The sequence below is a fragment of the Microcaecilia unicolor genome, chromosome 6, assembly GCF_901765095.1.
Source record: "Microcaecilia unicolor chromosome 6, aMicUni1.1, whole genome shotgun sequence".
NCBI classification, from domain to species: Eukaryota; Metazoa; Chordata; class Amphibia; order Gymnophiona; family Siphonopidae; genus Microcaecilia; species Microcaecilia unicolor.
Window position 1 is genome coordinate 62,110,753 of NC_044036.1, and position 18,761 is coordinate 62,129,513.

General features: G+C 41.6%; 2 protein-coding genes across 2 annotated transcripts in view; both read right to left on the reverse strand.

The window, feature by feature from the left end:
• The window catches only part of LOC115472439 (retinal guanylyl cyclase 2-like), a 140,396-nt gene extending 137,821 nt beyond the window's left edge, over positions 1 to 2,575 (reverse strand). Inside the window, exon 1 of the mRNA XM_030206728.1 lies at positions 2,533 to 2,575. Coding sequence (XP_030062588.1) covers positions 2,533 to 2,575 — 43 coding nt within the window. The remainder of the gene's footprint in view (positions 1 to 2,532) is intronic.
• A 2,482-nt stretch (positions 2,576 to 5,057) lies between these two features.
• The window catches only part of LPAR3 (lysophosphatidic acid receptor 3), a 119,679-nt gene continuing 105,975 nt past the window's right edge, over positions 5,058 to 18,761 (reverse strand). The window contains exon 3 of the mRNA XM_030205610.1: positions 5,058 to 7,565. Within this exon, the coding sequence (XP_030061470.1) occupies positions 7,234 to 7,565 (332 nt within the window). The 3' untranslated portion in view covers positions 5,058 to 7,233. The remainder of the gene's footprint in view (positions 7,566 to 18,761) is intronic.

Consider the following 18,761-nt stretch of genomic DNA (forward strand, 5'->3'; position numbering starts at 1 on the left):
ATAGCAGAGAGATTAAATGAATTCTTTGCTTCAGTCTTCACCAAGGAAGATTTGGGAGAGATACCGGTGCCAGAAATGGTATTCAATGCTGATGAGTCGAAGAAACTGAATGAAATCTCTATAAACCTGGAGGATGTAATGGGGTAATTTCACAAATTGAAGAGTAGCAAATCTCCTGGACCAGATGGCATTCATCCTAGAGTCCTGACAGAATTGATAAAATGAACTTGTGGAACCTATTGTTAGTAATATGTAATTTATCTTTAAAATCGAGCTGGTTCTGAAAGATTGGAGGGTGGCCAATGTAACGCCAATATTTAGAAAAGGTCCCAGAAGAGATCCGGAAAATTATAGACCGGTGAGCCTGACGCCGGTGCCGTGCAAAATGGTGGAGACTATTATAAAGAACAAAATTACAGAGCATATTCAAAAGCATGGATTAATGGCACAAAGCCAACATGGGTTTAGTGAAGGGAAATCTTGCCTCACCAATCTATTACATTTCTTTGAAGGGGTGAACAAACATGTGGATAAAGGTGAGCTGGTTGATATTGTGTATCTAGATTTTCAAAAGGCATTTGACAAAGTACCTCTTGAAAAACTCCAGAAGATATTGGAGAGTCATGGGATAGGAGGTAGTGTCCTATTGTGGATTAAAAATTGGTTAAAAGATAGAAAAGAGAGAGTAGGGTTAAATGGTCAGTATTCTCAATGGAGAAGGGTAGATAGTGGGGTTTCCCGGGGTCTGTGCTGGGACCACTGCTTTTTAACATATTTGTAAATGATCTAGAGATGGTAACAAGTGAGGTAATTAAATTTGCTGACGACACAAAGTTACTCAAAGTTGTTAAATCGCAAGAGGATTGTGAAAAATTACAAGAGGACCTTACGAGACTGGGAGACTGGGCGTCTAAATGGCAGATGATGCTTAATGTGAGCAAGTGCACAGTGATGCATGTGGGAAAGAGGAACACAAATTATAGCTAAGTAACGCAAAATTCCACTTTAGGAGTCACTGACCAAGAAAGGGATCTAGGCGTCATCGATGATGATACGTTGAAACCCTCTGCTCAGTGTGCTGCAGTGGCTAAGAAAGCAAATAGAATGTTAGGTATTATTAGGAAAGGAATGGAAAACAAAAATGAGGACGTTATAATGCCTTTGTATCGGTCCATGGTGTGACCGCACCTCAAATATTGTGTTCAATTCTGGTCACCGCATCTCAAAAAAGATATAGTGGAATTAGAAAAGGTACAGAGAAGGGTGACAAAAATGATAAAGGGGATGGGACGACTTCCCTATGAGGAAAAGCTGAAGCGGCTAGGGCTCTTCAGCTTGGAGATCCCTATAGAGGTCTATAAAATAATGAGTGGCGATTCCTAGTGATGCTAGAAGGCATCTATCAATTCTTGCAAACCAAAATAGACATGGAATGGTAAGAAATACTGTCTGTGTCAGACTACAGCATTAAAATGACCTGAATTAGAGTGAGGAGTCGAATAATAAGGACATAAAGAGGTATAAGATAAACTAATTATAGATAAATGAGTTAACAAATAGTAAACTCACTGACATCTGTGCAAATCCAAGTAGGGGGAAATGATGCACTTTGATATTCTGCTATTGTTGACTGTCAGTTCTTAGGTCATTGGAATGCATTTGTCAAGTTACTATCGAAGTTACTCACAAAAGGCATTGACTAAGAAACCTGGTTCAGAGACCTTCCAAAGATGCTATCGAAGTCACGCATGAAGGGGCGCCTCAGCAGTTGTAATCAGATTCAAAGTAGAGTGGGAAGTAATATCAACTGCTTGGTGCACCTTCTGACTGGTTTGTTGCAATGCAGTGATCAAGGAAGGTCCGATATAGCCTCCTAGGTAGACTGGGGTTCTGAACTGCACATACTGATTATGTTTAGAGGGAGGAGTAGGATGGACTAACACTTCAGTAGTTGTATTCAAGTTCAAAGAGGATAGGAGACCTTATTAGGTACTAGAATATGGGATCTTCTTCTTCTGAGGGATCACACCTCAATAAAGTTTGAAGTGATGCACGAAGGGATGCACAAAGGGATGTGCCCCTTTGGTGCGACGCCTCAGAAGCAGGCTGCCTATTGTGGGAGGTGCATGCTGGCATCACAAACCGCCTGCTCAGCAGCTCTAATAAGAGTGTAGGCTACTGACAAATGAGAGCTCGGCAGTTCCAAGAAATGTGTAGGCTGCTGTAAAAGTGGGAGCTCAACAATTCTAAAGTATGTGCAGGCTTACACAGAGTGGGAGCTCAGCAGTTCTGATGGAAGTAGAGCCTCAGAAGCAGGCTGCTTACTGTGGGAGGTGCTTGCTGGCATCACCAACCATCTGCCTGGTTTGAAATTGTGTTGTGAAAGATGGTAGATGATGGCTGAGGAAAGCCTTCCCAAGAGCAGGCTACAATGAAGATTGGAGCTCAGCAGCTGTAATAATAGTGTAGGCTGCTGTAAACGTGGGAGCTCAACAGTTAAGTAAGAATGATTAGAAACAAACAGTGACATACCTGTGAATGTCTTTTCATAGACAATTTTAATGACTTTACACATCTGGCCAAGACTCAGCAGTTGATTCCTGATGAAGGCTCGATTAGCCAAAAAACAGACAGTGTAGAGTCTACGTGCCTGGAACTTGCAAACCACGTTTTCAGCATTTTGTAGTGTCTTCATACATTTTTTTTCCTTCCACCCTTGCGGTCGATTCATTGGATTGTTTGTGGAAGACATCTGGCTTTCTCTTTGGGATTTAGCATCAGTTTTTCAAGCGCTGATTTTTCAGCACCATTTGTAGAGTTCTCTTGATACTACATTGCTACTTTGAAATTTACTCCATGGAAAACACCCATACACATTTACACCTGATATTTGTACACATATCTTTCCCAGCTTTCCTTAGGAAATGTGCATATTAAACCTCTTCCCAGCACTGCCCCTAGGAATTCCTTTCTTTAGATCAGATTAACTTCTTTGCATGCATGCTATAACCACATAGGTTTATCTGAATATAATTTGAACAATTTTATAAAGGCAATTTCTCCACATAAAACTGTTTTTACTTATGGAAATACATGGGCCTGTTCTGAAAGGACGGACTCCACCTTAACTGGGATGCAATCAGGCTGCTGGCACTAACATTTAAAAAGGAGATAGAACAGCTTTTAAAGTAAAATGAGGGGGGAAACTGGCAGTCACCCAGGAGCACATGGTTTGGTGTGGAGTATACTTGAAAGATACTATTGAAACAGGATCTTTAAGGAATCCCACTAGAGAGATTTCAATAATGGTGAAAGAAAGCCAGGAGTGTTTAATGTGAGAACAGAGTAAAGGATGCAAATTATCCCCATCAACTTCAAAGCAGCTTGTGGATGCTAGGAAAAAAGACAATTTGAAATGTCTACATACAAATGTTACAAGTCTAAAAAATAATATGGGAGATAATAGGCATCTCAGAGATCTGGTGAAAGGAGGACAATCAATGGGGCACTCAGGGTACAAATTATATCGCAATGATAGAGTGGATCGAATTGGAGGGGGCAGGGGTTGTGCTACATGGTAAAGAGAGAATTGAGTCAAATAAAATAAGCATTCTACATGAAACAGCAGCATGACATCATTATGATAGGGCTGCACTACTGTCTGCCAGTACAGGACAGACAGAGGAAGAAATGTTTACAAAATTAGGAAAGTTGGCAAATTGGGCAACAGTATAATAATGGGTGATTTCAATTACCCTAATACTGACTGGATAAATGTTACATCAGGGAGCACTAGGGAGGTAAAATTCCTAGATCTAATAAAGGACTGCTTCTTGGAGCAACTGGTACAGGAACCAACAAGAGAAGTAACTATTTAGATCTAGTCCTTAGTAGAATGCAGGGCATAGAATGAGAGGTAATGTGTTTGGTCTGCTGGGAAACAGTGTTCATAACATGATAAAATCTGAGCTGATATCTGGAGTGAAGTCACTAAGGAAATCTACTGTAGCAGCATTTAATTTTCAAAAGGGCAACAATGATAAAATGAAGAAAATAGTTTAAAAGAAGCTAAAAGAACTTCCTGTGAAATTAAAATGGTTTTCAGCACTACTTAATGTAAGGCACACTCATAAGCACCTGAAGCTGGAAGAGTCCTATAGTTGTTATGATGTATCTGTCAATCTTACATGAAATTACTTGCACTTACTTCACTGAGACAAACCCCCAGGGACAGATTTTAATAAAATGGCATTCAATTTACAGAAGGATATTCCTATGTATGAAGAAACAGTGTGTTTTAAGCCTGTAAAATGTATTGGATATTTTCCTGCCTAAATTAATTTTGAAGAGTATTTCTCTAGTTTGGCCAGCAGATGGTGCATGTTTATGCTTAAAGCTGTTTCCAGAGGACTTGACTCCTCTTTCTTAGCTAGCACATTGATAAGAGGAAGTGCCTTGCAGTGATGTAACCAGTTTTTATTTGAAACTTGACTGTTCTGGGCTCTGATTGGCCTGGAGTTTGAAATTACCCAGCAGATGCTGGCTGTTACTTCAATTTCAGCCCGGGAGAAGGAGAGAGAGATCTCTTTGCTGAAGCTCTGTGAACAGATATATGTCCTGATCTCCCCAGGTACTTTCTAGGAAGTATGCAAGTGTTTAGTTAGTGTTATAATTGATCCATATTTCAGTTACCTGTTATTGTTTGCCAACTCCACTATTTTGTTCCACTGTTCAATATTTTTTAAGAGAATAAACATAATTGTTTTTCGCCCTGTTTGTCTGGACTTATAAAGAATCCTGGTGGTTTGTGTGTTGGGCTTGTGATTGTTTTCTGGGAACTGTGGGACCACTGGGAGTGTGGCTCCAGTAACCTAGAAATCACTGGGGATAATTTGAGAACAAGAGACTTGCCCAGAGGCGGTTGTGACCCAGTCAGTGGGAGAAGGGTGCTAGTATAGAGCATGAGCAGCAGGTGCAGGTGGACCTGAGCTGTGCTGGGGATAGACCCTCTAAGTGGACGCAGGGTAATCCCAGGCGGGTGGCTAGGCGTTTCATGACACCATGTTTACAAGAAACCAGAATCTTCTGTAATGCTAATATAGTTGAAAGAGATTCCAAAATCCCACAGTATGCCACATCCAATCTTTCCAGTCAAATCATATCAAACAGCAGACTATCTGAAGAATAGAAAAGGACGTCTCCACACTATTCCCAAGGCAGTGGAAAGGAGGAGACAGCACAGATACCAGAAACCATTGACAATAGGATCAATGCAGGACTCACCTGCTGACCTTCCGCGTTTACTTTGTTGCTAACTTAAAATATCTGTAACAACTTTTGGTCTGTTCAACACACATTTTAACATTTTGTGTTTTATACAGCACACAAACATCTTCATTAGATTATATGCAAATGCGTACTTGGTGCATGAGTTGATTTAAAATGAGATTTTTATACACAATACTACTTCTATGAAATTACAAAGTGCATTTCATGCTATCACAAACCGACACACTTTACCATTTAATACTTTTATAACATGCATGCAGCCAATTCTGGGGGAAATTGACTGTTATTTCGTTTCTGGTGCCAAGTATACAAGTAAGCTTTCAAAACGGAGTAGGTGCCTTGCCGTATAACAGACACATGGGAAGACAGTGTATCATCAAAAGATTACACACTAGCCATCAGCAATATTTAAACTTGAATAAACTTCTATATATCAAAGGCAGATGCCATAAGGTGCTGCCATTTTATGCATAGCAGGAAATTGTTGTATGGGAACAGTGATCCTCAGCCTATTCCTTGGAGACTGCTGTCCAGTCTTCTATTTTTCAGGATATGCAGACCTAAGCACTTAGCCTTCCAAAGTTCCATAGAAACCTATGGAACTTTGGAAGGCTAAGTGCTTTGAAAATATGCCTCCTTGTATATTATATTTGAACTCACTGTCTCCAATGTATGCAAATATCTTTTATGTATATTCATTGTGGATCTTCTTAAATTCCAATTGGTCAGGCTATTCTAGAGGAATGGATTGAGAACCAATAATATAGGAGATCCTAATGACAAAGGTTTAAATACTTTTTTTTTTTTATTTGACTGCCACACCTTGGGGCAGAATTCTAAAAGATTTCTTTCTCACGGGCACAAAATGGGACAAAATTTCTCATCAAATCAGACCTCTCTATTCCAAAGATCAAGTACAATGCAATGTGTTATGCCTTTACAACGTGGTAGTTCATCTTTCAACGGGACAGTTATGGTTGGCTTGTTAAAATGTGTATGCACCGAACTTTGGTAGTCAAGACAGTTGTGAACTGTACACATATAATTTGATGGTCATCTTCTAATTATTCAGGGACAAACATGCTCCGCCAGTACTGTTAATCTTGAAGAATGTACATAGCAGGTGTTAGCCAATATCTTATCCTTGGAACAGATGACTGTGCAATAATATTAGAAGATCACTATGGTCATTACATATATGGAACTCTGCCTTTAGATATATATACTTTTCTATGTTCTATTTAAAATTTGCAAACTGTATATTAAAAAAAATATAAAATAAGCATTCAGCGTTTCTTGTTCTGAAATAATAACTCAGTCAAACTTAAGTTTTTTTTTTTTTAATCCTGCAAATGAGTGGCCACATGGTGGGGTTGTGTGTGCTGGACAAAGTCAAATGAGCCACTCTGACAGGCCATGCTTATTAATATTATTATTATTATTATTATTAATAGTTTGGCAGGTAAAGCCTACATCCAAGACTGATGCACTGATGGATAAAAATGTATGAATCAAGTTAATTGCATGCAAGCAGCACACCCGGGGAAGTTTAAGATGCATGGGAGATGCAAGCTTATGAGATCTGACCAGCAAACCATTCTGATTTTTGTTGTCAACATGAATATTAAATACACAAATACTTTCTGCATAAAGAAACCTATAAATGCATAACTTCAGTGCAAATGTAAAGTTTGTAGCAGTCCATTGTTTAAGAATGTTCCATAAAATTGGTAGCAGTCAATTGTTTAAGAGTATTCCATTATATCAATGTCATTTGGTATAGGATTTTCCTTATTAAAAATTTCCAACTATCATATTACAGTATGTTTTGAAGAATTCAATTGCTCTGAAGATGAAAAGATGTTCTTCACATAGGCTGTTTATAAATGCCAATCTGCTATGAACTGTCTTGCAGCTGTATTGAAAAAGACATTCCTTCATCATTCAGAACTTTCCTTTCTCATTTAAAGTCCCATGGTTAATGCTGTCATCCATATACTGGCTGGTGGTGTCATTACTTCTGGTACTCATTATTGCTGAATGGACCCTCGAGGGCCGTCGGTCACTAGCATCATAGAAGAAACAGCAGATCATTCTTTTCAAGGTCCTCCACATCTCCTCATCCTTGTAAGAGTATATGATTGGATTCACAACGGAGTTCAGCAAAGCCAACAAAAGGAACCATCTTTTTACATGTTGAACCCTGCACTGGGTGCAGTTCAGACCATCGAGTAGCAGAACTACCATTCCGGGGGTCCAGCATACAACAAATGCCCCTAGAAGAAAAACAAAAAGAGGAAGATTTCAAGTTTAGGGTTTCCTGCACACAGGTGACAAGTTTCTGAAGCAAATTCATAAGGAAAAGCGAACAAAATGGTAGCAAAATAGAAAATAAAATAGCTTTCACAAAAGAGGTAGAGGTAACAGGGTAACTTGTTTTTAAAACATAAACCCTATCAGGCAGTACACAATCTATATACCATGGTATGTAGGCATGTTGTGACTCTGCATCTTTCTATAGATCTATCCATGTTATCTCTGTGCCATTGTTTCCCTCGTAATAAGTCATGAAGTTTTTTTGGTTTTCTAATTCTGGCTCCCTTTGGCTCTCTGCTCTGCAAGGCCAACTTCTCCCTCCTTCAGTGCCTGTGTGATATCTCTGTCTGTGTGCTGCACAACAGTATTCCAAATCAGCAGCTGTAACAGCCACTGGAGAAACCTTTACTCATCTGTATTTTTTGTAATAAATTCAGCAGCTCTCCCAAACACTATTCTTTCAAAAAAGAAACCACACTAATATCTACTCTTCTAATATATGCCTCAATTATGTTAGCAAGATAGAAGGAAGTACCTGAAGATCTGATCTATACAAAAAGTCTAGGTTCACCATTAGAACAGACAAACACACTAAACTGACATGGCAGTTCCTTTCCTATCATGGTATATAGATTTTTAACTTTTCCCTGGTCAAAGCCGATATTTCATGTAAAGTTATGGAAAACTGTTGCATAAATCACAAGTACTAACTAGAGCAGACTGTGCTGTTGAATTAATCTGTTCGGTCCCAGATGCAATGAAAGATTGCATTTGCACTTTACAATTTTAAGATGTATTAGAATTAAAATAGGCAACATAATTCATTCAGGATGGACTCTCAGTTCCTACTGACTATTTTACATGGAAAAGTCAGCACAGGGAGCTGAAAAAAATCTCCTATTTGGTTTTGAAAGATCATAAACCTTACTGCTTATACGTAATTCTTATGATGTGTCAATGAAATGCATTGCAAAAAATCCATTCTTCTTCAAGACCAATCCAACTAAATGAGATAGAAAATCTGAGCTACAAATGTGTTCACTGTAAAACAGGTGCATATTGTACTAATCTGTGTGCAAATATATTAGTGCAATAAACAAGATGGAAAAAAATTACACTACAATACTAAAGAAGTATATCTACTAAACTAAATATATGGAATAAACAGATTTATTGAATAGAATTTGATGTAAAAATAGGGGGAAAGGACCTCATATGGCCAAGCGCATAGACTTAAATAGCTGAAAAAGTCCACATTTAAGGTCCCTTTATATCCATAGGTTCTAAAAAAAAACCTCCTATTGTGTGCAAAATGTAAACATTTTCACTCAAATCATGCACTCTTTTTAACCATTTATATATTTTGACATTTAAATATCGTGACTGAACTTTGCTTTTGCAGTCTTCTAGACGAAGAGAGTGTGAGAAAGATGTACAAACGTGTATTACGGTTGTCGACAGGGGGGAAGTGGCGGCAAATATCTTGAAAAGGAACTGGGACATAATGAGAACACATCCGGTGTTTAAAGATCATCAGATTCAAATTGCTCTTTCCAGGACACATAACCTTAAAGAGATCTTGAGTTCCGTTACATTACGAGTAGATCAGGTTGTTAATTCGTGCCATTAGTTTGGACACAGATGTTGCAGAGGGCGTAATTACAAAATTTGCACTGTGATGTTATCAATAGAAATTATACAAAATAAAACATGGAAAAGAAAATAAGATGACACCTTTTTTATTGGACATAACTTAATACATTTCTTGATTAGCTTTCGAAGGTTGCCCTTCTTCATCAGATCGGAAATAAACAAATGTGCTAGCTGACAGTGTATATAAGTGAAAACATTCAAGCATTACTATGACAGTCTGACAGGGTGGGAGGATGGGGGTGGGTAGGAGGTATGCATGGGGACATCAAAGCATATCACTGTGATGTTAGAAGTGACCAAGTTCAAAAATTCAGTCACTGGCAGGAACTATTTACTTAAATGTGCCACTAATTATAAACCTAATTTTGCAATGAACGTTTTGATTTGCCCATGTCAGAAATCATACATGGGTAAGACAATACATAGTTTGTATGTCAGAGTTAATGAGCACAGATCCAGTGTGAGTAATGAAAAATTAGGGGCATCTTTGATGTCTCATTGCAAAATGCTTCAACATGCTTTTGATCATTTTAAGGGGGCCTTTTACAAAGTCACACTAGTGCTTTTAGCTCATGGTAAAAATCAGCTGGTGGTAAACACCGAGAGGCCCATAGGAATATAATGGGTGTCTCGGCATTTACTGCCAGCTGTTTTCTACATGAGCTAAAAATGCTACTGTGGCTTAGTAAAAGACCCCCCCCCCCTAAGTGTTTTATAATTGAACAAGTTAAGTGTTCAGTACTTGGAGTAGATTGTGAGTTGAAATTATTACTAGTAGATTCACCAGTTGAACACAATCAAACCTAGTGGCTTAAACACTAATATTCAATGGCCAACTTTTTATTAAAACACTAGTAAAAAAAAGGCTTGTTCCTCACACAAATGAAACGGGCGCTAGCAAGGTTATCATGTAATGGCGATTATGTTTTTAAGGAACCGTTAGGAGACATAATATTCTGTCATAAGTAATTCGGAAGGGTGTATAATGAGTAATATGCTCCAGGGGTATGAGATATGGATTGTTTTATTATTTTTGTTTGTTTTAATCTTTTTTTGTGATTTTTATTTATAGTATTTTTTAAAAGATAAAGAGTATGCAGACTCCATCCATGTCCAGCATTTCTCCTCTCTTCCCCTCGCCTCCATCCATATCCAGCATTTCTCCTCTCTTCCCTCCTCTCTATCCATGAGCATCTCCTTCCTGACTTCCCTCCCCTCCCCTCCATCCATTCATGTTCAGCAATTCTCCTCTCTCCCCTGCCCTTTCCTACATCCATCCATGTCCAGCAACTCTCCTCTCTCCCCTGCCCTCCTCTCCTGTCCAGCGATCTCTTTTCCCCTTCCCCTCCTCTCCAATTCCAGCCATCTCTTCTCTCCCCCTGCCTTTCCATCCATGTCCAGCGATTCTCCCTGCCCTCCCTCAGCTCCCTGACAGCCCTCCTCTCCATTCCTTACCCCCCACGCGCGTTTAAACCTTTTACTTTCAGGCGCAGCGATGGCAGTGAAGAGGACAACACAGCTTCTCCCTTTTCTCACAGTGTCCCACCCTCGCGGAAATAGGCAATGCATCATCGCAGAAGGCGGGACACTGTGTGAGGGAAGGGAGAGCTGGAGGCGAGCCCGCTGTGTTGCCCTCTTCACTGCCGTCGCTGCGCCTGAAAGTAAAAGAGTTAAACACGCACAAGGGGGGGGAGGAACAGAGAGGAGGGCTGTCGATCGGGGAGCTGAGGGTGGGAAGGAGCGGAGGGACCATTCGAGAGCTGCCTGGCTGCAGCGCTGCTGCGCCAGGCAGCCCTGTGTTTGGGGGGGCCACAGCCAGGGGAAGGTCACAGTTGGGCTAGGGAGGCTTAGCCTCCCCAAGCCTCTTATATGGGGTGCCTATGAGTTTGTCCTTCCATCCCATCCATGTCCATCAATTCTCCTCTGCCCTGCCTTCCCCTTCCCTCCCTCCCCTCAATGTCCCGCGATTCTGTCCTCCTGACATCATCTCGCCTCCAGCGTTCCCTTCCCCCTCATTGTTCCACCCTCTGACGTCATTACGTTTTGACGCAAGGGCGGGGCAATGAGTGGGAATGGATGATACGAACCCAGGCATCCAGACGTAGAATGTTGGAGGTGCAAATTATTATATAGGATTCATTGAAAAACTGAATGACCCCTTCTCCTGCTGACGTAAGCACATTGTCTATAAGAACGATTATGTTGTCATTCTGTGTTCAGGTGCCATTTTTGAAAGCACTCTGTCATGCAGAAGTCTCGCGAGGCTGCACCTGGACGTCTCGGCAGCCATTTTTAAAGAGCGATGCAGTAGCGCTGTGGGATAGCCAGCGCGGGCAGGAAAGACTGGGGATCTTTCCTGCTTGCCCCGAAGAATCCACTGGACAACCTGGGTGGCTGGAGGAGGTGGGGCAGGGGAGCGAGGAGAATCGCTGGGGGGGGGGGGGCTGGAGGGAGCTCTAGCACACCACTTGACCTCACAAAAAAGGTGCCGGTACACCGTACCGGCACAAAAAAAGCACTGCATATACCATAAGATGAATGAATCTCACTCAAAAGCAGTGCCAGCCCTACCACTAGATAGATTAGGCATCCTCCCAGGGCAGCAAGTTTTGGGGACAGGGGATGGTTGCAAGACATTGTACCAGCAAGTCAGCAGCAAGACAGCAGCAGAGCAGCAATATAGTGGTAGGCTTTTGATCACTTGTGCTCGTAAAAGCTGCAGCATACCACCCCATCCAATAGGAAGCTTGCTTCCATTGGGGCAGGACCCAGCCATTAGCATGTGTTATGTTCAAAGACGTGCCACTGTACTGCTCATTTAAAGTTGGATCTGGGGGAGGCAGGGCAGGTGCAGAAGAGTTGACAAGGTAAAAGGGAGAGATGTTGGACATGTGGGAGCAGGTAGGAAAGGGAACTGATTCCTTCATTTATTTTATACATACTTGTATATTACCTAAAGAAGCAGGTTCCAGGTGATGTATAAATTAATAAAATATTCCATTAATCAGTGAATACCAAATAAACACAAATCTCTACACAGCCACACCAAACAAACAAAATGTGTTTAACCACTGAATTACGAGAAATGTTTTGGAGAAAGTCCAGGGACAATCCAGTTTCCATCCTGCATATAGTACAGAGACAGTGTCAGTGGCCTTACTGGAGGAAATGCATAGATGTTTAGATCATGGTGGCTCAGGCAGGACTGCTAGTTCTGCTGGACTTAATAGCAGCCTTTAATACACTAAATCATACTATAATGTTGAAAGACTGGAGAAAGTGAGCATCCAAACAGATGAAATTTAACATGGACAAGTGGAAAGTGATGCACATTGGGAAGAATAGCCCAAATTATAGATACCGTATTTTTCGGACTATAAGACGCACCGGACCATAAGACGCACCTAGGTTTTAGAGGAGGGAAATAGGAAAAAAAATTTTGCTTTTTCCCTCCTCTAAAACCTAGGTGCTCCGGTGCGTCTTGTCCGAATCCCTCCCTCCAAGTTCGGGATCGCCCTCAGGGTTACCTCCTCCCCCCTCCCCGGCCCTGTCACCACCTCTCCCCTTACTCACGCGATCTTCCCTGGTGGTCTAGTGACATCGGGGCAGGAAAGAGCCCCCTCTTTCCTGCCCAGCACGCTGCTCTCCATCCTCCTGTATGCATTGCTGCCTGATGGTCTCGGCGAGATTCAAAATGGCCGCCGAGAATTGAAGTCTTGGCGGCCATTTTGAATCTCGCTGAGACCGTCAGGCTGCATACAGGAGGATGGAGAGCAGCACGCTGGACAGGAAAGAGGGGGCTCTTTCCTGCCACGACGTCACTAGACCACCAGGGAAGATCGCGTGAGTAGGGAGAAGTGGTGACAGGGCCGGGGGGAGGGCGATCCCGAACTCGGAGGGAGGGAGGGCGGGCGGCCTGCCAGCCGGCCAGCCAGCCAGCCAGCCAAATCTCTACCTTCGGACTATAAGACGCACCCCCCATTTTCCTCCCAAATTTTGGGGGAAAAAAGTGCGTCTTATAGTCTGAAAAATACGGTACATAACACTAGGCTCTACATTAAGCATCATTGAGGAAAAGGATCCATGTGTCATGGATGATACTCTGATATCTTCTGTTCAGTATGCAGAGTGGAACCCCCCCCCCCCCCAAAAAAAAAAAAACCACAGACCGTTGGAAATTATTAGGTAAGAAAAAGAGAATACATCAAAGAATATTATAGTGTCTCCATCACTCCACTGAGTGTATAGAGAGTTTCTTATGGGGTATAGCTGTTGGGAGACAGCTCTGGAGGGGGCGGGGGTCTGCTACAGAAGAATATGCTGTGGATAGGTTTGAGAGTGGCGATTGAGAGAGAGCTATGAGGGTGTGTGCTGGAGGATGGGGGTTGAAGAGAGAGCCATGAGGGATATTTTATGTTTCAAGAGCAGGCATGAAGATAGAACTGGGGGGTGGGGAGGGGGGGGAGAGAGAGAGGTGAGTGTGTGTGTGTTGCACGAGGGGTACCCACCCTGGAAAGGCAGCTCCATTGCAGCCTTGTGAATCAGGAGAAGATCTGAAGCATAAGTGTCTCATAAGGAGCATTGTTACTGAGAGGAGATTTTCCAGCAGTCCTGTGAGTAGAATCAATTTAAAATTCTAAAGTTTGCTTCTTTTTTGGAGGGGGAGGGGAGGGGAAGAAAAGAGTTGAGAGAGACTACTCTGGGTGGGAGGTAGGAGAGAGACTGTGACACTCCTGCTGCAGGGGAGGGATTGAGAAAGGCTACTGCTAAGGGGGTGGAGATATGACACCAAGGCTGCTGCTGCTGCTGCTGCTGCTGGGGTGCCAGGGTAGGTGATAAAGAGAGGCTTTAGGCTGCAGCTGCTGGAAATGGGTGAATGAGCAATGGGGAGGAGTTAAAACATGCAACTACTGGGAGTAGGTGGACAATGGAGAGAGGCTAAGGATTTTTGGGGGTAGGTGGATGGGTGTACCACTTGCCCACCCTTAGCAGCTACAGCTTTAGCCTATCTCCCATTGCCTCAGCAACAGGGTTGCCAGGTGGAAAATTTTTTCCCCACCCAAATCAGCCCAAATCCAGCCCAAAACCTGCCCAAAGTCAAACCCCGCCCCTGATACCCCACCCCCGCCGTCATCAACCCCGCCCCTGCTGTCATCGGCCCCGCCTCTTCCATCACGGCCCCGCCTCCCCGTCATTGGCCCCACCCAGAACGTCACTAACCCCGCCCAAAACGCCACTAGCCCCGCCCCCGCGGCCCGAAAAACCACTAAAAAAACCGCTGAAAGACCCCAAAACAAGCCCATAAAACCGCAACCCGCCGCGGGCAAAAATTTCCCGTGGCGGGTCGCGGAAAACCGCCCACCTGGCAACACTGCTCAGCAACCACAGCCTAAAGCCTCTCTCCTTTGCCAGATACACTATGAGTGGGTGGGTGATGGGTAGAGCAGTAGCTTCTTAGCCACTCCTTCCCCACTACTGTAATAAATATGTAGGGTCCTGTATATCATATTGAGCACATTATGAATGTGCAATTTATAAATGTGCATAAATAATTCTAGTCCTTCCAAGCCCAGATCCAAGATCCTATGTATAAGTCTGTTGAGGCCTGGGTTAGGGCTTGGAGAAGAGAGAGCTGAGGAAAGATACGATAGAGGTCTATAAAATATTTAATGGTATGGAACCAGTAGATTATTATTACTTTCAAAAGGTACAAAGAATAGGGGACACCCTGTGAAGTTACACAATAGCACATTCACAAAATAGGAGAACATTTTTCACTTAATATATATAGCTAAGCTCTGGAGCTCATTGGTGGAGCAAGTGGTATAAGTAGTTAACGGAGATGGATTAAAAAAATGTTTGGACAAGTTCCTGCAGAAAAAGGCCTTAAGCCGTTATAAAAGTAGACCTGGAGAAAGCAGCATGGGATCTTGCTACTTTTTGGGACTGCCAGGTACTTGTGACCTGGATTGGCCACTGTTGGAAAGAGGATACTGTGCTAGTTGGACCCTTGGTCTGCGCTAGTTGGACAACTCACAGCATTTTTATTTATTTTATTTTTTTTACATTTGTACCCCGCACTTTCCCACTCATGGCAGGCTCAATGCGGCGGGCAATGGAGGGTTAAGTGACTTGCCCAGAGTCACAAGGAGCTGCCTGTGCCTGGAATCGAACTCAGTTCCCCAGGACCAAAGTCCACCACCCTAACCACTAGGCCACTCCTCCACATGAACATGAGTAGGAGGTACAGCTTTAGAATGATTTGTTTCATTTCTGAAAGACAGAACCTTTACATTTTGGACAGAAACAAGGGAAACCCAGATGTTACCTCAACGGTCCCCCTTTCACCAGTATTAGTTAAAGTGGCACAAGTAGGCCATTTGGAGACTGCTTATTTCTATATCCAGATGATGTTCGTTTTATGCCCTTTTCTAAGCACATAAATGAAATGAAAAAAGTGAAAGAACTTTATGATAATTATCAAGTGATAGATAACATAACTCCTTGAAATTGAATATTGCAAAATCAGAAATTTTAAGGGTGGGTTTTTCTTTGATGCTGAAGGAGAGGACAAAAATAATTTGTTTAAACCATGACATTATGGTGAAATCAGAGGTGAAAATCTTAGGGCTATTTCTCTCATCTTCACTCATATTAGACACTCAAGTTGAACAAGTGACATGAAAGGCTTTGATAAAATTAAAGGTAGCCCTACAACTGGGAACCAACCTTCAAGCTTAGGATTTCCACCCAGTAGTTCAGACAATTGTATAAGGACACCTTAATCACTGTAAAACTGTATATCTGGTTGTTCCAAAAGACGTTGTAAAAATAAATAAATAAATAAATAAATAAATAAATAAATAAATAACATAATTCAAATCATCACTACCCTTATGATTACTTGTAAAAGGTTGTGGAATATTACACAGACTAGATCATATTAAAGTTATTCATGGAATAGGCCTAGCCTATTTAAGGAGTCATTTAAAAATTTACGTTGCAGGGACAGATTGTGCTCTAATGATGTATGGGAATTTAGAACTACCATCAGTTAAGGAATCAGGATTGTAAGAATGCGTGTGCATACTTTTTGGGAGCATTTCCCGGGTTTTGGAATAAGCTTCCTGTCAACTTGAAGAATTGACAAGCTTTAGAGAATTTTAGAAAGTAGTTGAAAACTTGGATTTTTAAAAAATATTATGGTACCCAATTTTAAGAATTGTATAAACTGTTTTAAATGGGATGGGTTGTAAAGAGCAGGGGCATAGCTAGACACCCAATTTTGGGTGTGCTTCAGCCCCACATGGGTAGGAATGGGAGTCCTGCCACAGGTGATCTCACATCGCTAAACCTCACACCCCCCACCCCACCCCCAGTTACCTGTTAAATTCTTCAGTACTGGGCTGGCAGCAAGCAGCAACTTATTCCCTCAGACACAACTTCCAGGTCCCGCAAACAGGAAGTTGCATCAGATCCGGCACAATCAGCCAGTATGAGTCACAGCTCACTGCCAGCCCAGCATTGAAGGATTTAAAAGGTACCAGAATGCCAAGAGTCTTCAGCTGGTGGGGCTTGGGGATCTTCACCAGCCAGCTGTGCCACTGCTGGCTGGGCCTGGGCCTACCCATGGCTATGCCACTGGCAAGGAGACTGATAACTGTACAGAGCAGGTTATAGCTATTTTAACTGAAAGTGACAGGCTATAAGACCTTGTATTAAATTTAATTTTATAACAACTCAAAATAAAACTCACAACCCAACACCACAAGTTTCAAAGATTTTAAATAAAAATTCACTGAACAAGTCTAATAATAAATATTACAGAAATAGGAGCATGCAGTCAAATGAACCAACATCTGAGAATAATACAACAGCCACCATTGAAGTTTTAGAAGATTTCAGACTCAGCAAGCAAAAAGTTGATTTGCAGAATTTTCCACCAGTCATGTTAAGATTCATTTCAAATGCCATTGCAGTCAGCTTCACCTTTAAAGAAAATCAGATTCTTTCTTATTTGTCACCTAAATGCAATGCACTGTGTAATGTATTATAACACTTCAGATCAGCTAGACCGTCATTTATGCCACGAAGCAGTCAGCCATGCAGCAAATCCTTCAATCAGAAGGGAAAATGGCTTTTTGCAAGCTGCTGGTACAAAGTGACCTCACTGTCCTTGTTTGTCATTCTTAGCTTAAAAGCCCAACAAAAAGCAGCAGTGTAAACTATAATACTTAGTTACAAAGCCATAATTGCTGCCTCTCTCACAGAAAGGAGAAGATTGCCACTGTACATAGAATTATGTTGTACACTGCTTGTTATTTCCATTCTATTGCAGGATTTTTTCCCTTCTGTTTTTGTCTTCAAAATCAGTATTAAAAATAACAATTGGCATTTAAGCAGCTGTCCAGGTTAAAAATATTATGCCGGAGGATGTTATTGCAAGTTAACCTTGACATTCCAATGTAAGTTTAGGTCTTTCTCAAAATTCTCTGCATCCGAAATACTATGAAGTAGAACATATCAATTCAGAGCTCTGCTTATGTAATTAAGGTTTGGAGAGAGCCTTATATATCCCAGAATGTGTAGCATGAGTACTCTTTCCTATTTAATTTAGTGGAATTCTTTTCTGACTTCTTCGTTTTATTGATTTTATTTGCATATCGCCTTATCTTAACGGGGAAAGGTGATTCATCGCGTTTTAATAAACCATAACTTTCTTGCATTCTCCCTTACTATAAATATCTTAGCCTTAGCAACGAGACGGTAAAATTTATCCATCAGCTCTGTATAATGTCTTAAGTATTATCTCAGAAAAAAGACCGAGTTCTTGATGGTTAAGATTCTCCAGAACTTTTGGAAGGACGAAGTGTGGATGCTTAAGCTTGCGTTCAGATTAATAACATAAGGGGTCTTTTACTAAGCCATGGTAACGTTTGTAGATCATGGTAGAAATCAGCTGGCGGTAAACGCCGAGACACCCATAGGAATATAATGGGCATCTTGGTGTTTACCGCCAGCTGATTTCTACTGCAAACTAAAAACGCTACTGGCAGCTTAGTAAAAGACCCACATAGTACTGGGGACATGGAGTTTGACTTTATTAAATGGTGATTGTTATTTATTAGGCTCGTAGGCAGAACAGGTGGGGCCATATGGCCATAGTCTGACCAAGCAAGCTATACCCAATGCAGCATCAGCAGTCAGATGAGGTGGGATAGGCCAGGGTGGGGGCAAAAGCAGAGGGATGGTTTGCCACCCTCTCCCGAAACAAAAAATAAAAGTGCTCTACTGCCATTGATTTTACTATTGGATTCCTCTTGTGATATTTAATGAGCTATAAAAGAAAGCAATATGATGAAATTTGCCTATGTGCATTAGTGAATGTATAGGTTTTTAAATGTGTTTCCTTTAATAATATATGTATCAATTTCCTGTTTCAAATGACACTTGAAATTGTTTGCTAACTAAATACTACTTTTTATTCTAGGTATTCTCATCTT